Source organism: Xenopus tropicalis, chromosome 7 (genome assembly GCF_000004195.4).
Source record: "Xenopus tropicalis strain Nigerian chromosome 7, UCB_Xtro_10.0, whole genome shotgun sequence".
Lineage (NCBI taxonomy): Eukaryota > Metazoa > Chordata > Amphibia > Anura > Pipidae > Xenopus > Xenopus tropicalis.
In genome coordinates, this window is record NC_030683.2 from 95,382,086 (window position 1) to 95,399,190 (window position 17,105).

The window sequence follows — 17,105 nt, forward strand, 5'->3', positions numbered from 1 at the left end:
AAATTAATTTATCTACAATGGTTTCTTGGCTGACACCCTCAAACGTAAAATAAAATATAAAATAATTTACAAAATGTATTCCAAAAATTCCTGTATATATTCTACAGGATAAACACTTATTTTTAAAGTAGCTGCCCAGGTACATGTAAGTAATAGAAAATAAGCATCCAAAGTACTGCACTCAGGCAAATAAATTAAAGAAAGTACTGAAATCATTAGAAATTTAGTTAGTCACAATTTACCAGTGTTGTTTGTTTGCTATTTGGACATTTCACAGACAGAAAAGGCCCAGTCATGCTACTCTAACTGCTTTTAGGCCAGTACAGCAATACTTGTCTTGAATTTTTTCAGTTATATGCTTTTAGATAAATCAGTTTTTTTCTATTTCTTGAGCTTAATAGGGCAAACAGAAAAACTAAAGCCACTTGTTTCCAAATTCCTGGTTTACAAGGTAAAAAAACATAATTTCTTTTTAAACCAACTTAGCTATTTATAGGTGAGGTAGTAAGTATGAAAGCAAAACAATGATTTGTTACTTCTTTATAATGATAAAAAATATGGATTTTTTAAACTTTTTTTTATAATATGCAAAATGAAATTTCAGCATAAGTTCTGAACAAATGATCATGAGACCCATGGACAGATGCTTGAGCATTGTGTGAGACTCTGGGGCAGTAGGAAAAAGATATGATGTCAGGGATAAGGTTAACAAGAAAGTCTGGCATTGGCAAGTGTGTCACTGTGTGCATGTTACCTCCACAAACATGGTGGCACAAAACCTTTGTATTCTCTAGTCTGGCTCATTTACTAACTTGTCACAATGCTAATAGCATGTTTATTGCCCACAATGCTAAAAGCCTGTTTATTGCCCACAATGCAGCATCATTTTTCAGAATTCCAGCATATCTGTAGGAGCCCTCAAAGTAATATGCTGTAAACTGTGTGAGATTTGCAAACTTCTGTCCCCTTGACAAACTGAAGACTTGTGTCATTTCCTGTGCTTTTGCCATGAACATGTACCAATGCAAGTACCTTTATGAACGTGTTATGGATGGATGCAATTTAGATCCCATTTCAGCACTTTGCACTTGTATATATATCCGTAAGGCTGCAGGGCCCCACCAATGTCATTTGTCTTGTTCTGACTATGGAGATTATAGATGGGACAAACTTTCTGCACAGATGCATTGCTGTGGCCACAATTCTGCAGATACAAAAGACCCACTGGCTTTTATTATGCAATATATGGCAAGCATTGCACACAAATGCAACTAGAATTTTTGAGAAAACATATGTTGTATTATCTTTATAAAAGCTACCTTGAAATCCCTATTTCTGAGTGTATATATGAAAGGATTGAGCAGTGGTGCAATAACGGTGTACATAAGGGCAATCTGTCTGTCCTGATCCAAAGATTGGTTTGGTTTGGGTCTTAAATACATAAAAGCGCCAGACCCATAATATATTGTAACTGCTGTCAAGTGAGAGGAACAAGTTGAAAACGCTTTCCTCCTGCCTGAAGTCGAATGGATACCTAGAATAGTTGCAATGATTTGCGTGTAAGAAATCACAATAAAAACACATGATCCCATAATAATGAAGCCAGCGATGGCAAAGAGGGCGATTTCATTCATTAGGTTTACTTTGCACGCCAGTTTCAGTAAGGGAGGAATATCACAAAAGAAGTGATTAATAACATTATCACAAAAAGGCAAAGAGAAGGTAAGGAGAGTATGTATTAAAGAGTTTATTACACTAATGATCCATGTCCCAGCCAAGAGCTGAACACACACTTTTCTGTTCATAATGGTTTGGTACAAGAGGGGATGGCATATAGCGTTATACCGATCGTACGCCATGATTGCTAACATACAGCACTCCAGGCCACACAGAAGGAAAAAGCAGTACATTTGCACAGCCATAGAATGAGATTGTTTTTCTTTCTGTTAATAAGTCTGATATCAGCTTTGGAACAGTAATGGAAACATAACATATTTCAAAAAAGGAGAAGTTGGTAAGATACAAATACATAGGGGTGTGCAGGTCAGAACAAAGAGAATAAGCAAAAATAATAGCTGTATTTCCCAGAACAGTTGTTACATAGATAATTAAAAACAAGGTAAAAAATAAATATTCAAGTCCTGGAATCACAGAAAATCCCACGAGGATAAATTCTGTTACCGTGGTTTCATTTCTTGCATGCATTGCTCCTTTCTGCCCCTTTGTTTCTGTAGACATTTGAAGAAAAGCGATAAGAAATATACATTGTTTAAGGGGGACACGTGGCTGCTTAATAACTGCCTAGAACTAGGGGTGGGGGTTGTAACTCATATTTTCTACCCTGAAGCTTAGAACAAAGTATAGAAGTATTTTTTGTTATTTAAAAAAAAGTGATGGGTGAAATAATTAGGCAGGCATGGATTCGCTGTAAATTTCTGCGTTTCGCCATTGGCGGATTGTTTCGGGAAACAGGCAAAAAAAAACACTTTATAAAAATTTGGTGTGCAACAAAAAATTGTCGCCCGGGTCAAAAAAATAATGTCATGCGTGTAAAAATTTTGCTGTGTGCAAAAAAATGTTTGCACGATTCGCGAATTTTCCTGACAGATTCGCTCATCACTATTTAAAACATAACCAACAACATTTCTCTATAACCATTGAGGCAGTTTAATGCTTATAGAGAGAAAATTCTGTTTTGGCTGAATATGATGAGTGATTTATATCAGAGTTCTCTTTTCCCCAAGCCCCAATGTGCTTATCATAGTCATGACACAGGCCTACTCTATACCTACTCTATATTGTAACTATTCTGTGCCTACTCTGTACCTGCTCTATACTGTACCTATTCTGTGCCTACTCTATACTGTACCTACTCTATACTGTACCTACTCTATACTGTACCTACTCTATACTGTACCTACTCTATACTGTACCTACTCTGTACCTACTCTATACTGTACCTACTCTATACTGTACCTACTCTATACTGTACCTACTCTATACTGTACCTACTCTATACTGTACCTACTCTATACTGTACCTACTCTGTGCCTACTCTGTACCTACTCTGTACCTACTCTATACTGTTCCTATTCTGTGCCTACTCTATACTGTACCTACTCTGTACCTACTCTATACTGTACCTACTCTGTGCCTACTCTGTACCTACTCTGTACCTGCTCTATACTGTACCTATTCTGTGCCTACTCTATACTGTACCTACTCTATACTGTACCTACTCTATACTGTACCTACTCTGTACCTACTCTATACTGTACCTACTCTATACTGTACCTACTCTATACTGTACCTACTCTATACTGTACCTACTCTGTACCTACTCTATACTGTACCTACTCTATACTGTACCTACTCTGTACCTACTCTATACTGTACCTACTCTGTGCCTACTCTGTACCTACTCTGTACCTACTCTATACTGTACCTACTCTATACTGTACCTACTCTGTGCCTACTCTGTGCCTACTCTGTACCTACTCTATACTGTACCTACTCTATACTGTAGCTACTCTGTACCTACTCTATACTGTACCTATTCTGTGCCTACTCTATACTGTACCTACTCTGTACCTACTCTATACTGTACCTACTCTGTGCCTACTCTGTACCTACTCTGTACCTACTCTATACGGTACCTACTCTGTGACTACTCTATACTGTACCTATTCTGTGCCTACTCTATACTGTACCTACTCTATACTGTACCTACTCTGTACCTACTCTATACTGTACCTACTCTGTGCCTACTCTGTACCTACTCTGTACCTACTCTATACTGTACCTACTCTGTGCCTACTCTATACTGTACCTATTCTGTGCCTACTCTATACTGTACCTACTCTGTGCCTACTCTATACTGTACCTACTCTGTGCCTACTCTATACTGCACCTACTCTGTGCCTACTCTATACTGTACCTACTCTGTGCCTACTCTATACTGAACCTACTCTGTACCTACTCTATTCTGTACCTACTCTGTGTCTACTCTGTACCTACTCTATACTGTACCTACTCTGTGCCTACTCTATACTGTGCCTACTCTATACTGTACCTACTCTATACTGTACCTACTCTATACTGTACCTACTCTGTACCTACTCTGTACCTACTCTATACTGTACCTACTCTGTACCTACTCTATACTGTGCCTACTCTACCTACTCTATACTGTATCTACTCTGTGCCTACTCTGTACCTACTCTATACTGTACCTACTCTGTGCCTACTCTTTACCTACTCTGTACCTACTCTGTGCCTACTCTGTACCTACTCTATTCTGTACCTACTCTGTGCCTACTCTGTACCTACTCTATTCTGTACCTACTCTGTGTCTACTCTTTACCTACTCTGTACCTACTCTGTGCCTACTCTGTACCTACTCTATTCTGTACCTACTCTGTGCCTACTCTGTACCTACTCTATTCTGTACCTACTCTGTGCCTACTCTATTCTGTACCTACTCTGTGCCTACTCTATACTGTACCTACTCTGTGCCTACTCTATACTGTACCTACTCTGTACCTACTCTATTCTGTACCTACTCTGTGTCTACTCTGTACCTACTCTATACTGTACCTACTCTGTGCCTACTCTATACTGTGCCTACTCTATACTGTACCTACTCTATACTGTACCTACTCTGTACCTACTCTGTACCTACTCTATACTGTACCTACTCTGTACCTACTCTATACTGTGCCTACTCTACCTACTCTATACTGTACCTACTCTGTGCCTACTCTGTACCTACTCTATACTGTACCTACTCTGTGCCTACTCTTTACCTACTCTGTACCTACTCTGTGCCTACTCTGTACCTACTCTATTCTGTACCTACTCTGTGCCTACTCTGTACCTACTCTATTCTGTACCTACTCTGTGTCTACTCTGTACCTACTCTATACTGTACCTACTCTGTGCCTACTCTATACTGTACCTACTCTATACTGTACCTACTCTGTACCTACTCTATACTGTACCTACTCTGTACCTACTCTATACTGTACCTACTCTATACTGTACCTACTCTATACTGTACCTACTCTGTGCCTACTCTACCTACTCTATACTGTACCTACTCTATACTGTACCTACTCTGTGCCTACTCTGTACCTACTCTATACTGTACCTACTCTGTGCCTACTCTATACTGTACCTACTCTATACTGTACCTACTCTGTACCTACTCTGTACTGTACCTACTCTATACTGTACCTACTCTGTACCTACTCTATACTGTACCTACTCTATACTGTACCTACTCTATACTGTACCTACTCTGTACCTACTCTATACTGTACCTACTCTATACTGTACCTACTCTATACTGTACCTACTCTGTGCCTACTCTGTACCTACTCTATACTGTACCTACTCTGTGCCTACTCTTTACCTACTCTGTACCTACTCTGTGCCTACTCTTTACCTACTCTATTCTGTACCTACTCTGTGTCTACTCTGTACCTACTCTATACTGTACCTACTCTGTGCCTACTCTATACTGTACCTACTCTATACTGTACCTACTCTGTGCCTACTCTTTACCTACTCTGTACCTACTCTATACCAAAATAACTATTAAGGTTACAGGTGTCAGTGATAATATGATTTAAATGTTCTTGCAGTAGTTGGAATGTATGCATGGTTTTATCCATGTCGAGAGGATTCATATGCAAATAATTTTGTACAATGCCATATTGTCCCAATAAACACACTAAGTGCAAAAGAAAGATTTAAAAATGTGCTATAAGCAATCCTTATGAAAATGTGTCAGTGCAGAACTTGCCAGCGTTCACAGGGTGGTGGTAAATATATCTGACAACAGTAAAACATAACAAGAATATATATTGCTTTTTAAACCATTGAGGGCACATCCCCAAAAGCCACATTCTGAAGCAATAAACAAGTGTGCAGCTGTTTTCTAAAAGGAACCAATTAACTAATTACTTTGAAATATTCACCTCTTGTTAAATTGGACTCATGGTAGAATGATAGCAAAAAGTCTTACATTTTAATGACCCGAGTGGAGAAATGTAAATCTGAAAAATATTTTCATCAGTGATACACAGTATGTACTATATAACGAGGGAACAATGGAGACTCGTATTTATGCATTTTTACTGGACATTAATGGAATTTATTTTTCATTAGTGATAAGCGAATCTGTCCCGTTGCACTTAGAATCTCTTAAAAGATCTGCGAAAATGTCATCAAAACGCATAAAAAAAAAATGACGCATGCAACTTTTTTTGACGCGCATCCATTTTTTTTTACGCGTGCCAATTTTTTTGACGCGGGCGATAATGTTGAAATGTGGAAATTCGCCCGAATCCATGCCTGCCGAATTATTACCCCATCACTATTTTTCCTGTTTAATTAGAACATATGAATACATGGTAGTGATAATGCAATGCCAAAAACTGACAGAGAACATACAGAGAAAGATTCAGGTATTAATTACTTAAAGGAGCAGTAACACAAAAAAATTAAAGTGTTTACAGTCATTAAGATATAATTTACTGTTGCACTACATTGAAAACACTAGTGCCTTTGCTACACAAACACTACTATAGTTTATATAAACAAGCAGCTGTGTATCCATGGGGGCAGCCATTCAAAGCCAAAAAAAGAGAAAAGGCACAGGTTTGTAGAATACAATGGGATTCTGCACAGCTTATTTGTTATTTGCTGTGTATCCTGCTCTTGAATGGCTGCCCCCATGGCTGTGTCGCACTAAATAAACACGCAGGGTTCTCCCTGCTTATAACTGCCTTGTTGTGCCAGCATCTGTGTATTTTGATTTTGCCCCCGTGGCTACACAGCAGCTTGTTTATATAAACTATAGTAGGGTTTCTGAAGCAAAGGCACTAGTTTTTCCAATGCAGGGCGACAGTAAATTATATTGCCATTCCTTTAAAACAAATTCATTTTTAGATCTTATTGTTCCTTTAAAGGGACACATTAGCACATATGCAGTAAAGTGAAAAACCAAACTTAAACAAGAAAGCCATCTTTTCCACTCTACTGCCCCACGATTCTGAAGATAGACAATTGAAGGAAGAGGATCACTCAGTTGCATGAACCCCAGGCCAATTTAGTTTTCTTCTAAAAGGAGCACCAGCCCAGGTATCAGGTAAGTGATTCCCTGGGGGGTACCTAATTCGGCACCCCCCCCCCCCCCCCCCCCCAGTGATTGTAACTCCTACTCCTTTAATCACATTACATGGCAGCACAGAAATCAGTTCTGAAGAGATAAGAAGATAGAAAACTGCTATGGACAATTTTGATTCAACGATCAGTAATGTTATAGGGCAACTGTGTGTGTGGCTATCACAGTGATGATATTAAATTGCGCAAAACCATAAGTTCCATGCAGGATGCTGCCATGTTGCGTGTTGCGAGTGAACAAAATTAGAAAACTGGGCAGCAAAATAAGGTTCAATGTTCAACTGACCTTGTTGAAGTTATGCACTTTGCAAGTTATACACTAAATGGTTGTGTGGTGGGTGGTTTCCTTAACTGAAAAGAATCTGGGGTTTGTTTGTCAAATAAAGTGCTGTCTGAATGTGCATGTGATGTCATAATAATAAACATAAAAAAAAATTTAATTTATAAGGAGGGGTGTCAGTCAATGACAAATGGAGCAGAGGTTCCTAATCCTTTTCCATTGTGTAATTTTTTGGTGTTTGTGCCATTCGTTGCACATCCAATGCATGTGTCGGTAAAGCACACGTAAGGTGCAAGTATCAAGGATTGTGCCCCTATGAACAGAAATTGGATTAAATTCTGCTTCTATTTTTTCATTTCACACCTGCTCTTACAATCGCGTGTAGTGATGGGCAAAATTTTTTGCCAGGGATGGATTCACAGCGAATTTCTGTGTTTTGTGAATTTTTTGCTGCTACTCAAAGCTTTTGAAAGATTCGCAAATTTGTTGGTGATGCAAAATGGGACAGAATCGCTCATCACTAATAGTGCATATCCTCTGTATGTCTAAAGGACAATGCAATCGTCTTGTACTGACTATAGAGCAGTTTTCCCCAACCAGTGGCTCGTGAGCAACATGTTGCTCCCCAACCCTTTGGATGTTGCTCTCAGTGCCCCCAAACCCTGTAGTTATTTTTGAATTCCTGACTTGGAGACAAGTTTTGGTTGAATAAAAACAAGATTTACTACCAAATAAAGCCCCCTGTGAGCTGATAGGGTGCATAGAGGCTCCCTAATAGCCAATCTAAGCCCTTCTTTGGCCCCTCCATGAACTTTTATGGTGCTTGTGTTGCTCCCCAACCCCTTGGATGTTGCTCTCAGCGCCCCCAAACCAGGTAGTTATTTTTGAATTCCTGACTTGGAGACAAGTTTTGGTTGAATAAAAACAAGATTTCCTACCAAATAAAGCCCCCTGTAAGTTAATAGTGTGCATAGAGGCTCCCTAATAGCCAATCTTAGCCCTTCTTTAGCACCTCCATGAACTTTTATGGTGCTTGTGTTGCTCCCCAAGTCTTTTTACATTTGACTGTGGCTTACGTGTAGGAAAGGTTAGGGAACCCTGCTATAGAGGCTATAGATGAGTAACATTGCACTGGAACTAGTACCACTGATGCTTTCACGTAACAGCACGCAACATTGCAGATATAAATAAGCACATCTAACTTTTACATAAACACAACTAGAATTTTTGAGAAAGCACATGTAATATCTTTCTAAAAGCTACATTGAAATCCCCATTTCTGAGTGTATATATAAAGGGATTGAGCAGGGGTGCAGTGTACATAAGAGCAATCTGCTTGTCCTGATCCATTTTATAATTTGGTTTGGGTCTTAAATACAAAAAAATACCAGATCCACAATATATTGTAACTGTTGTCAAGTGAGAGGAACAGGTTGAGAACTCCTACCAGAAGTCAAATGGATACCTAGGATAGTTGCAATGACTCGTGTGTAGGAAAGAACAATATAAACACATGACCCTACAAGAATAAAGCCAGCAATGGAAAAAAGGCAGATTTCACTCATTAGGTTTACTCTACATGCCAACTTCAGTAAGGGAGGAATATCACAAATGAAGTGATTGATAATTGATTACTATTATACTGATCATACGCCATGGCTGCAAACATACAAAACTCCTGGCCAGCAATAAGGAAAAAAGTTTGCACAGCACAGCCAAAGAAGGAGATTTTTGCTCTGTTAATAAATCTGATAAAAGCTTTGGAAAAATGGTGGAAACATAACATATTTCTAAAAAGGAAAAGTTGGTAAGAAAAAAATACATAGGGGTGTGCAGCTCTGAACAAAGAGAATAAGTAAAGATAATAGATGCGTTTCCAAGAACGGTTATTACAAAGATAATTAAAAGCACAGTAAAAATTAAATATTCAAGTCCTGGAATCACAGAAAATCCCACAAGGATAAATTCTGTTACCGTGGTTTCATTTCCTGCATGCATTGCTCCTTTCTGCCCCTTTGGTTATTTGAATAGAAGAGAATATATTTAGAGGGAAGCCATAAGTAATATACATTTTTTATTGGGAGACTCTTTTAAAGAGCTTTATTCTGAGAGGTTTTAATGAATTAGTCATTTTTTAAGCTGATACATGTGTCAGTTTATCAGAATATGTTTTGTTGCTGTAAACAGTCAGTTCTATAGAGTCAGGGCTGTAGCAATGAGATTCATAAGTGCAGAAAATAAACTCGGTAAAATGTACCCACCTTCATCAATTTTCCCCTAAATAAGTGGGAAGAAGTTAATTCAGGGTGTTTTTGTTACTGACCACTGGGCAGGTGTGTCTCCCAACTGGTAGATGCCCTAGAAGGTGCATTGTTTATAAACAAATTGGAGTTTTTTTGTTGTTGCATTCTCTGCCCATTATGTCTATCCCTTCCTCATTGGTTCCCATGCCCTTTAAATCTCACTTTCTCCCACTGCACCTTGCCCAAGCTGGTTTCTGGTTATTCAGATCCTTCTCAAGTCTATGTTCCTTGCTATATCTGGTTTTTGATGCCTGTCTGTTTACAAACTCTGATCCTTTCTGCCCGACCTGATCTTGGCCTGTTCCTGTTTACATAACTGCCTCCTCCTTAGCTGTACTACATTTGACTTTGAAGAGTGCAGGTTCCCAGTCTGCTCATGCGCAGAAAGTTCCTGAGCCCCAAAAGGGCACTGGTGAAGACTACAGTTCACCTGTAAAGAGTCAATTTTCAGTTTACTTTGTATGGATTCAGGCTGATTTTTTACTAGTAGATATGTATGTTTGGAAAACATTTTCATCTGTGTGTCAAAGCATATTATAAATGAAATACAAATTACGAGTCTCAACTTGCCTCATGGCAGCTGCGCCCCTGCATATGGGACATAACTGTTTGCTTTTCAATCTGATTTGTGTGCTCAGGATCAAAACTAACTGAATAGTTATGTCCCATGTGGCCCCCCTCAAGACACTGACTAACTAAGAGTTTAGAGAGCTGAAAGGAGGAAGTAGTGTTCTGGCTATTATGTTAGACATCTGCTCTCTCCAGTCTTATAGCTTTAAAAATTACATGTTTGGCTAACTATATTCAGAAATATTTTTTCTATCTATTTACCTAGTTTTAGTTTTACACTGAAATGTTCATTTAAATTACTTCCACGGGGCTATTAACTAATGCTCTGATTTTTTTTCTGATTCAGATTTTTAGCGCTAAATGTTGAAGAAAAAAAATGTGAATTTTTTCATTATTCACTATGCATCAAAATGACTAAAAATCATAATCCAACAGTTTGCCAGCTAAGACTTGCCGAGATCATGTAGTGCAACTTTTCTGTGACTTTTTCCGAAATGGAGTTTTCCAGTTCAGACTTTTAAGTAAATGTCAGACATTTGTGGAAGTGAGTTTATTCGAGAACAATGAGAAATGGTAGTCTTTTTCAATGTTATGAAAATACAAAAAGCTCACGCTCTGAATGTGCGCATGATGCTGTAATGGTGCTGAAAAGCTAAACATTAATTAAACACAAAAGAAAATTTAGCAACAACTTTGACAGTGTGTAATTTACCAGTTTGAAGCAAAAAATTTGTGTTGGTTAGAGACAAATTGAGCACAAGTTACTGGTAGTGATGGGCGAAATGTTTCGGCAGGCATGGATTTGCGGCGAATTTCCGCGTTTCGCCATTGCCAGATTGTTTCACGAAATGGATGAAAAAATTTGCTGCAGAAAAATCTGCCGCGCGTCCAAAAATTGTTGCAAGAATAGTAGCGGGCGTCAAAAGAATAGTTGCACGTCCAAATTGATGCAAGAATAGTCACAGACGTCAAAAGAATAGTCGCACGTCCAAATTGACGCAAGAATAGTCACAGGAGTCAAAAGAATAGTCGCACGTCCAAATTGACGCAAGAATAGTCACAGGCGTCAAAAGAATAGTCGCACGTCCAAATTGGCGCAAGAATAGTCACAGACGTCAAAAGAATAGTCGCACGTCCAAATTGACGCAAGAATAGTCACAGGAGTCAAAAGAATAGTCGCACGTCCAAATTGACGCAAGAATAGTCACAGGCGTCAAAAGAATAGTCGCACGTCCAAATTGTCGCAAGAATAGTCACAGGCGTTAAAAGAATAGTCGCACGCCCAAATTGTCCCAAGAATAGTGGCAAGAATAGTCGCAGGCGTCAAAAGAATAGTTGCGGGTGACAATTTTTTTCCTGCGCGACATTTTCGCCGTTTCGCTCATCACTAGTTACTGGTACTTTTCCATTGTGTCATTTCTGGTATTCTGCCATTTGGTGCAAATCCAATGTATGTGTCGGTAAAACACATGTAAGGCACAAGTATTAAGGAATGTGTTCTGGTGCAAGTACCCTTGCGAACAGCCATTGTATCACTGATGCTTTTGTACAACCAGTACACAGACCTGCAGATATAAATAAGCTTATCTGACTTTTATTATGCAGCACGAATATACTTCAGGTTGTAGAACAAACAAAAATGCAACTAGAATTTTCGAGAAAACACATGTTGTATTATCTTTCTAAAAGCTACATTAAAATCCACATTTCTAAGCGTATATATAAAGGGATTGAGCAGTGGTGCAATAATAGTGTACATAAGAGCAATCTGCTTGTCCTGATCAATTTCATAACTTGGTTTGGGTCTTAAATACATAAAAATACCGGATCCATAAAATATTGTAACTGCTGTCAAGTGAGAGGAACAGGTTGAGAACGCTTTCATTCTACCAGAAGTGGAATGGATACCTAGGATAGTTGCAATGACTCGAGTGTAAGAAAGAACAATACAAACACACGATCCAACAAGAATGAAGCCACCAATGATAAAGAGAGCAATTATATTTGTTAGGTTTACTCTACATGCCAGTTTCAGTAAAGGAGGAATATCACAAAAGAAGTGATTGATAATCTTATCACAGAAGGGCAACTTGAACGTTAGGAGAGTGTGTATTAGAGAGTTTGTCGAGCTAATGATCAAACCCCCAGCCAAGAGCTGAACACACACTTTTCTGTTCATAATAGTTTGATACAAGAGGGGATGGCATATAGCGTTATACCGATCGTACGCCATGGCTGCAAACATACAGCACTCCAGGCCGGCAATAAGGAAAAAAGTATACATTTGCACAGCACAGCCAAAGAAGGAGATTGATTTTTGTTCTCTTAATAAATCTGATAAAAGCTTTGGAAAAGTGGTGGAAACATAACATATTTCTAAAAAGGAAAAGTTGGTAAGAAAAAAATACATAGGGGTGTGCAGCTCTGAACAAAGAGAATAAGTAAAGATAATAGATGCGTTTCCAAGAACGGTTATTACATAGATAATTAAAAGCACTGTAATAAATAAATATTCAAGTCCTGGAATCACAGAAAATCCCACAAGGATAAATTCTGTTACCGTGGTTTCATTTCCTGCATGCATTGCTCCTTTCTGCCCCTTTGGTTATTTGAATAGAAGAGAATATGTTTAGAGGAAATCAATAACAAATATACATTTCATATTGGGAGACAATTCAATATTTGGATTTCATATGTGTCCTGGGTTAAATAAGTTGTCTTATAATTTACAGAGCTGTGAATGAAGCAAGAGCCAGTCCTTAGGGGAAGATTTATCAAACTTTGAACTGAAGGATATTTTCTCAATTTACCAAAGTTTTCCTGATTGTGAGAAACTTTAGTTTGAGAGTTTTTAGACATTTTTTAAAGTTTTTAACAAACACATTTATTAAAGCTGTTATGTGTGTCAATTCATCAGAATTTGTTTAGTTGCTTTGAGCACTCAATTGGCATTCTGTTCAATGGAGTTGGGGCTGTAGCATTGCAATTCATCCGATTCCAGAAAACAAACTTGGTAAAATGTACACACCTTGATAAATTGTTCCATTATGGCGTTATTGTGAATGTCCATGAAATTTGAACAAAGTAGTTAATTCGTATCGAAAACATAAATTAACACAATGGACACTATATCAAAATTTTAATCCAAGGGATCCTCCTTCTTTAAGACCATGCTCTACTTTAAAAAATGGATTTTGTGGAATGATGGAATAATAGACACATACATAAAGCATATTGATTTTATACAATGCCTTTTTATCCAAATAAACACAATCAGTGCAAAAGAAAGAAGATCAAAATGTAAAGTTTTGCTTAGAAAGTGTCGGCACAGAACTGAATCCAGCGACATTCACAATGGAAACATGTTTCTGAGAACAGCAAAATATAATCACTTGTATTCACTTAGGGCTCATCCCCCAAAGGCCCCATTCTGTACCTCCTGTGCTTTGTAGAACCAATTTACTAATTTACTTCAAGTAATTGGCTCTTTTTAAGCTGTACTCATGGTACATGGATAGGCAAGAAGATGATTTATATATTAATTGCCCAAAAAGGAAAATGTATTATGTAAAGCTTTCAACAGTACTATAAAGTATATTTTAGAAATGTAAGCTGACAAGATATCAAAATCATTTACTATTTTATTTTATCTTTAATTGGTACATATGTACATAGGAAATTACTAAAGCCTTGGGTACTAATTAGTAAAAGGAACACTTTACCCTCATTCAAATTTTGTTTGCTAACATAGGTTTATGAGCATGAAATCATTTGTAAGGGTATTAATATTAAATAAAAGCTACAGGCCAACAAAACATTATTGTACAAATGCTACAGCTTGTATTTTCTGTACCATTGCAAGGTCACCATAGCCATTTAGCAGTGAAGATCTGAGTCTCTGAAGGTGCCCCTAGTAGCTGCTCTTTCTCTTTTCTACTGATTCAGAGCATAGAAACCACATGAGCATTGATACTGTAAGTAATTCAGAATCACAAACTATTGGCTCATATAGTATGTCTCGTATGCTTCTAACATTCAATCCCTTTTGACTACTCTGCTCCTCTTTACATTTCTTTACTTGTCTCCCTATACAATCCTGGCCCTCTCCTCTGCTACTTTCAGAGCTGCTGTCTTTTTAAACCTTCCACAACCATTGCAATCTTTCATCTTACACATTTCTACCTTGCAGCTCCTTACCTCTGGAATGCTATCCCTGCATTCCTCTGTAGGGAAGACTCAATCTTTTCAAAAAGAAAGTCAGATCCTACCTTTTGGAGTACCAGAACACATCATGTCAGGTCCAGTCCTGGCACTTGAGGGTGCAATGCCCAAACTTCTGTGCACTTTTTCCCTCAATTTGTGTCTGTATGTTATACACCCACTTAGATTGTAAGCTCTATGGGGCAGGGACCTCCTTCCTATTGCATCTTTTAGCACATGACACTAAGGTGAGGGATTTATTAACATTCAGATTTTTGCGGTTTTATCTTTTTTTTTTAAAACCATGACTTCCAAAAATGGTAGTCATTTACTGAAAAATCCGAATTGAAAAAGCATGAACGGAAAAATATATATTTTTTTGTATTGTGACACAAAAGCCAGTGTCAAAAAACCCGAAAACCACTAAAACCACTAAGCAGAGAAAGTTCTTCCAGTTGCATAAGGGACATCTGCCATTGACTTGTACATGATCCCGACGGGTTTTAGTTGGAGCATTTTTGAATTTCGAATTGATGACAAATTCACATTTTTTTCCACGACAAAAAACCTGAACTAAAAAAGTCGAGCATAAGCCCCCTTAATCTCTGTATATTTATACTTATTTATTACTATGCTTGTTATGGATTTAATATTTATTATTATGCTTGTCCTACCTGTGTATTCTTTTCTGCTTTGTAAAAGTGTACAGCGCTGCATGTTCATGTAGCACTTTATAAATAAAGTTGTACTTACATACATAAAATACAGCTTTTCTAGTGTTATTCTTGGTGGGTATCAGTTGTCATTTAAATAGTCAATTATCTGTTTCATGACATTAAAATTACTGAGTCGCAAATGTTACTCATTTAATCTTATTAACATCAAGTGCGTTTTAACTAGAACACATCCACCCAGGAAATTAACTAAATAAAGTTACAACTGAGATTGAGAATACAATCAGAGGGAGTGATATTATTATCAGAGAGGCCCATATCTTTTGTTCCTTCTTCTCTATGCACATAAAGGACAACTTTCATCATATAGACAGCCCTCTGTTATATACCACAATTAGGCGTGCAGCCCACCATAGATTATTCATATCAGCTTCCTCATAATTCTTGGGCAACCCACAATTCGTGAATAGCTGCATACAGTAGTCTAGCAATTTCTAGCTTAGGAAGAATGGGGGGTAGCACATATGAAACATATGAAGAACACTCCAAAACTTTTTTACATACTTAGAGAAAAATACCTTCATGTATCTTGAGATTTTTTCTCATATTTGCAGGCCAGAGACTACACTCTACAGGAAGGGGGTCACTGTGAGATGACGAGGTGGAGGAAAAGTTAACTTAAGGAGGGGTGGTCAGTGGGACTTTCTTTTCCTTACCTGGGCAGTGCAACAGAAGCACCATCCAAAGAAAAGCCCATCTCCTCATCCCCTATTTGACACAGGCCCAATTGGAAATAGTCAATCATGGAGTAAAGGGAGGTGGGTTGAAGACTGGGATGGGGGTCTTCCAGATATATCAGTTGGGGTAGAGGCTTCATGTTACATTTTTTTCTGTTTCTAGTAAAAAAAAACCAAAATTACTTGCAGCAATGGTGTCGGTCCTGGGAAGTAGTGAGCTGGTTGTGGGTTTTGGTGAGCTGGTTGGACAGTGTGGTGGGCCAACTCTGCCATCAAGTTGACAGCTTAGGGGTCATAAAAAGACACATGGGGTGCAGGATTGGGAATTCCAGGGCCACTTATCCATCCAGATTAGACTAGAATTAGAGTTAGGTAGGGTGATAACACATATTGTGCATATTAGATTGCACTTTATTATCTGTTATTTTACAGCCTAAAACTGCATAGTTGTTCAGTGGTTCTGGTTCATACTTTGCCAATCAAAAGCTGCCAAAGTTATTCTTATTACAAAAACTTGTTTGAGGAAATTGCAGGAACTCCTGTGCTTGTTCTGCTTGAAACTGAATGTGAGTTCAATGTAGTCCTACTGTAATTGTGACTTTAATTGGCATCATATACTTTCTTGCCTGTTTTCTTATACTCAAAGCGATTTGAAGGAGGGGACCCCAGCATATAGTATTACTTTAGCACCGTACAATACCCAGGGGCGCTGTTACCATGAATGAGTTGAGAAACTTGCCGTAGATAGCAGGGCTCAGAGGCGACAAGAAGCCACTTCTGGCACGTTTTATTTTTTTGTCTGTGTTTTTTCGAAGCCAAAACTCAAACTTTTTCTCATTTTTATTTTTTTGAAACCACAAATGTACTAATTTTCACGAATGTCAGTCATTTATCAGTCATGAAAACTAAAAATTCTAAAAATGGGCGTCATCAAAACTAAAAATTCTAAAAATGGATGTCTGCCATGGAGTTCTACATGATCTCAACAGGTTTTAGATGGAGCATTCTCAAATTCAGAATTGTCGCATTATAAATTGCTGAAAAGTTGCGCTATTTTTTCTGCTTCTTTTAAAGGTTTAATGTTTTCAATGCTTTTAAAAATCCTATAGGAATGAATAGAGAATGGGTGAGTTTTTCTGTAGTGAGCATTAAT

General features: G+C 38.0%; 2 protein-coding genes across 2 annotated transcripts; both read right to left on the reverse strand.

Moving 5' to 3' along the window:
- Positions 1-1,271: 1,271 nt before the first annotated feature.
- LOC100492449 (olfactory receptor-like protein COR9) lies at positions 1,272-1,992 on the reverse strand. The gene has a single exon (XM_031906513.1). It carries the CDS (start codon positions 1,920-1,922, stop codon positions 1,272-1,274), a length of 651 nt encoding a protein of 216 aa, XP_031762373.1. The 5' UTR covers positions 1,923-1,992.
- Positions 1,993-11,986: 9,994 nt separating this feature from the next.
- On the reverse strand, positions 11,987-12,925 carry LOC100492285 (olfactory receptor 1019). The gene has a single exon (XM_002937041.3). It carries the CDS (start codon positions 12,923-12,925, stop codon positions 11,987-11,989), a length of 939 nt encoding a protein of 312 aa, XP_002937087.1.
- Between the last annotated feature and the right edge of the window lie 4,180 nt (positions 12,926-17,105).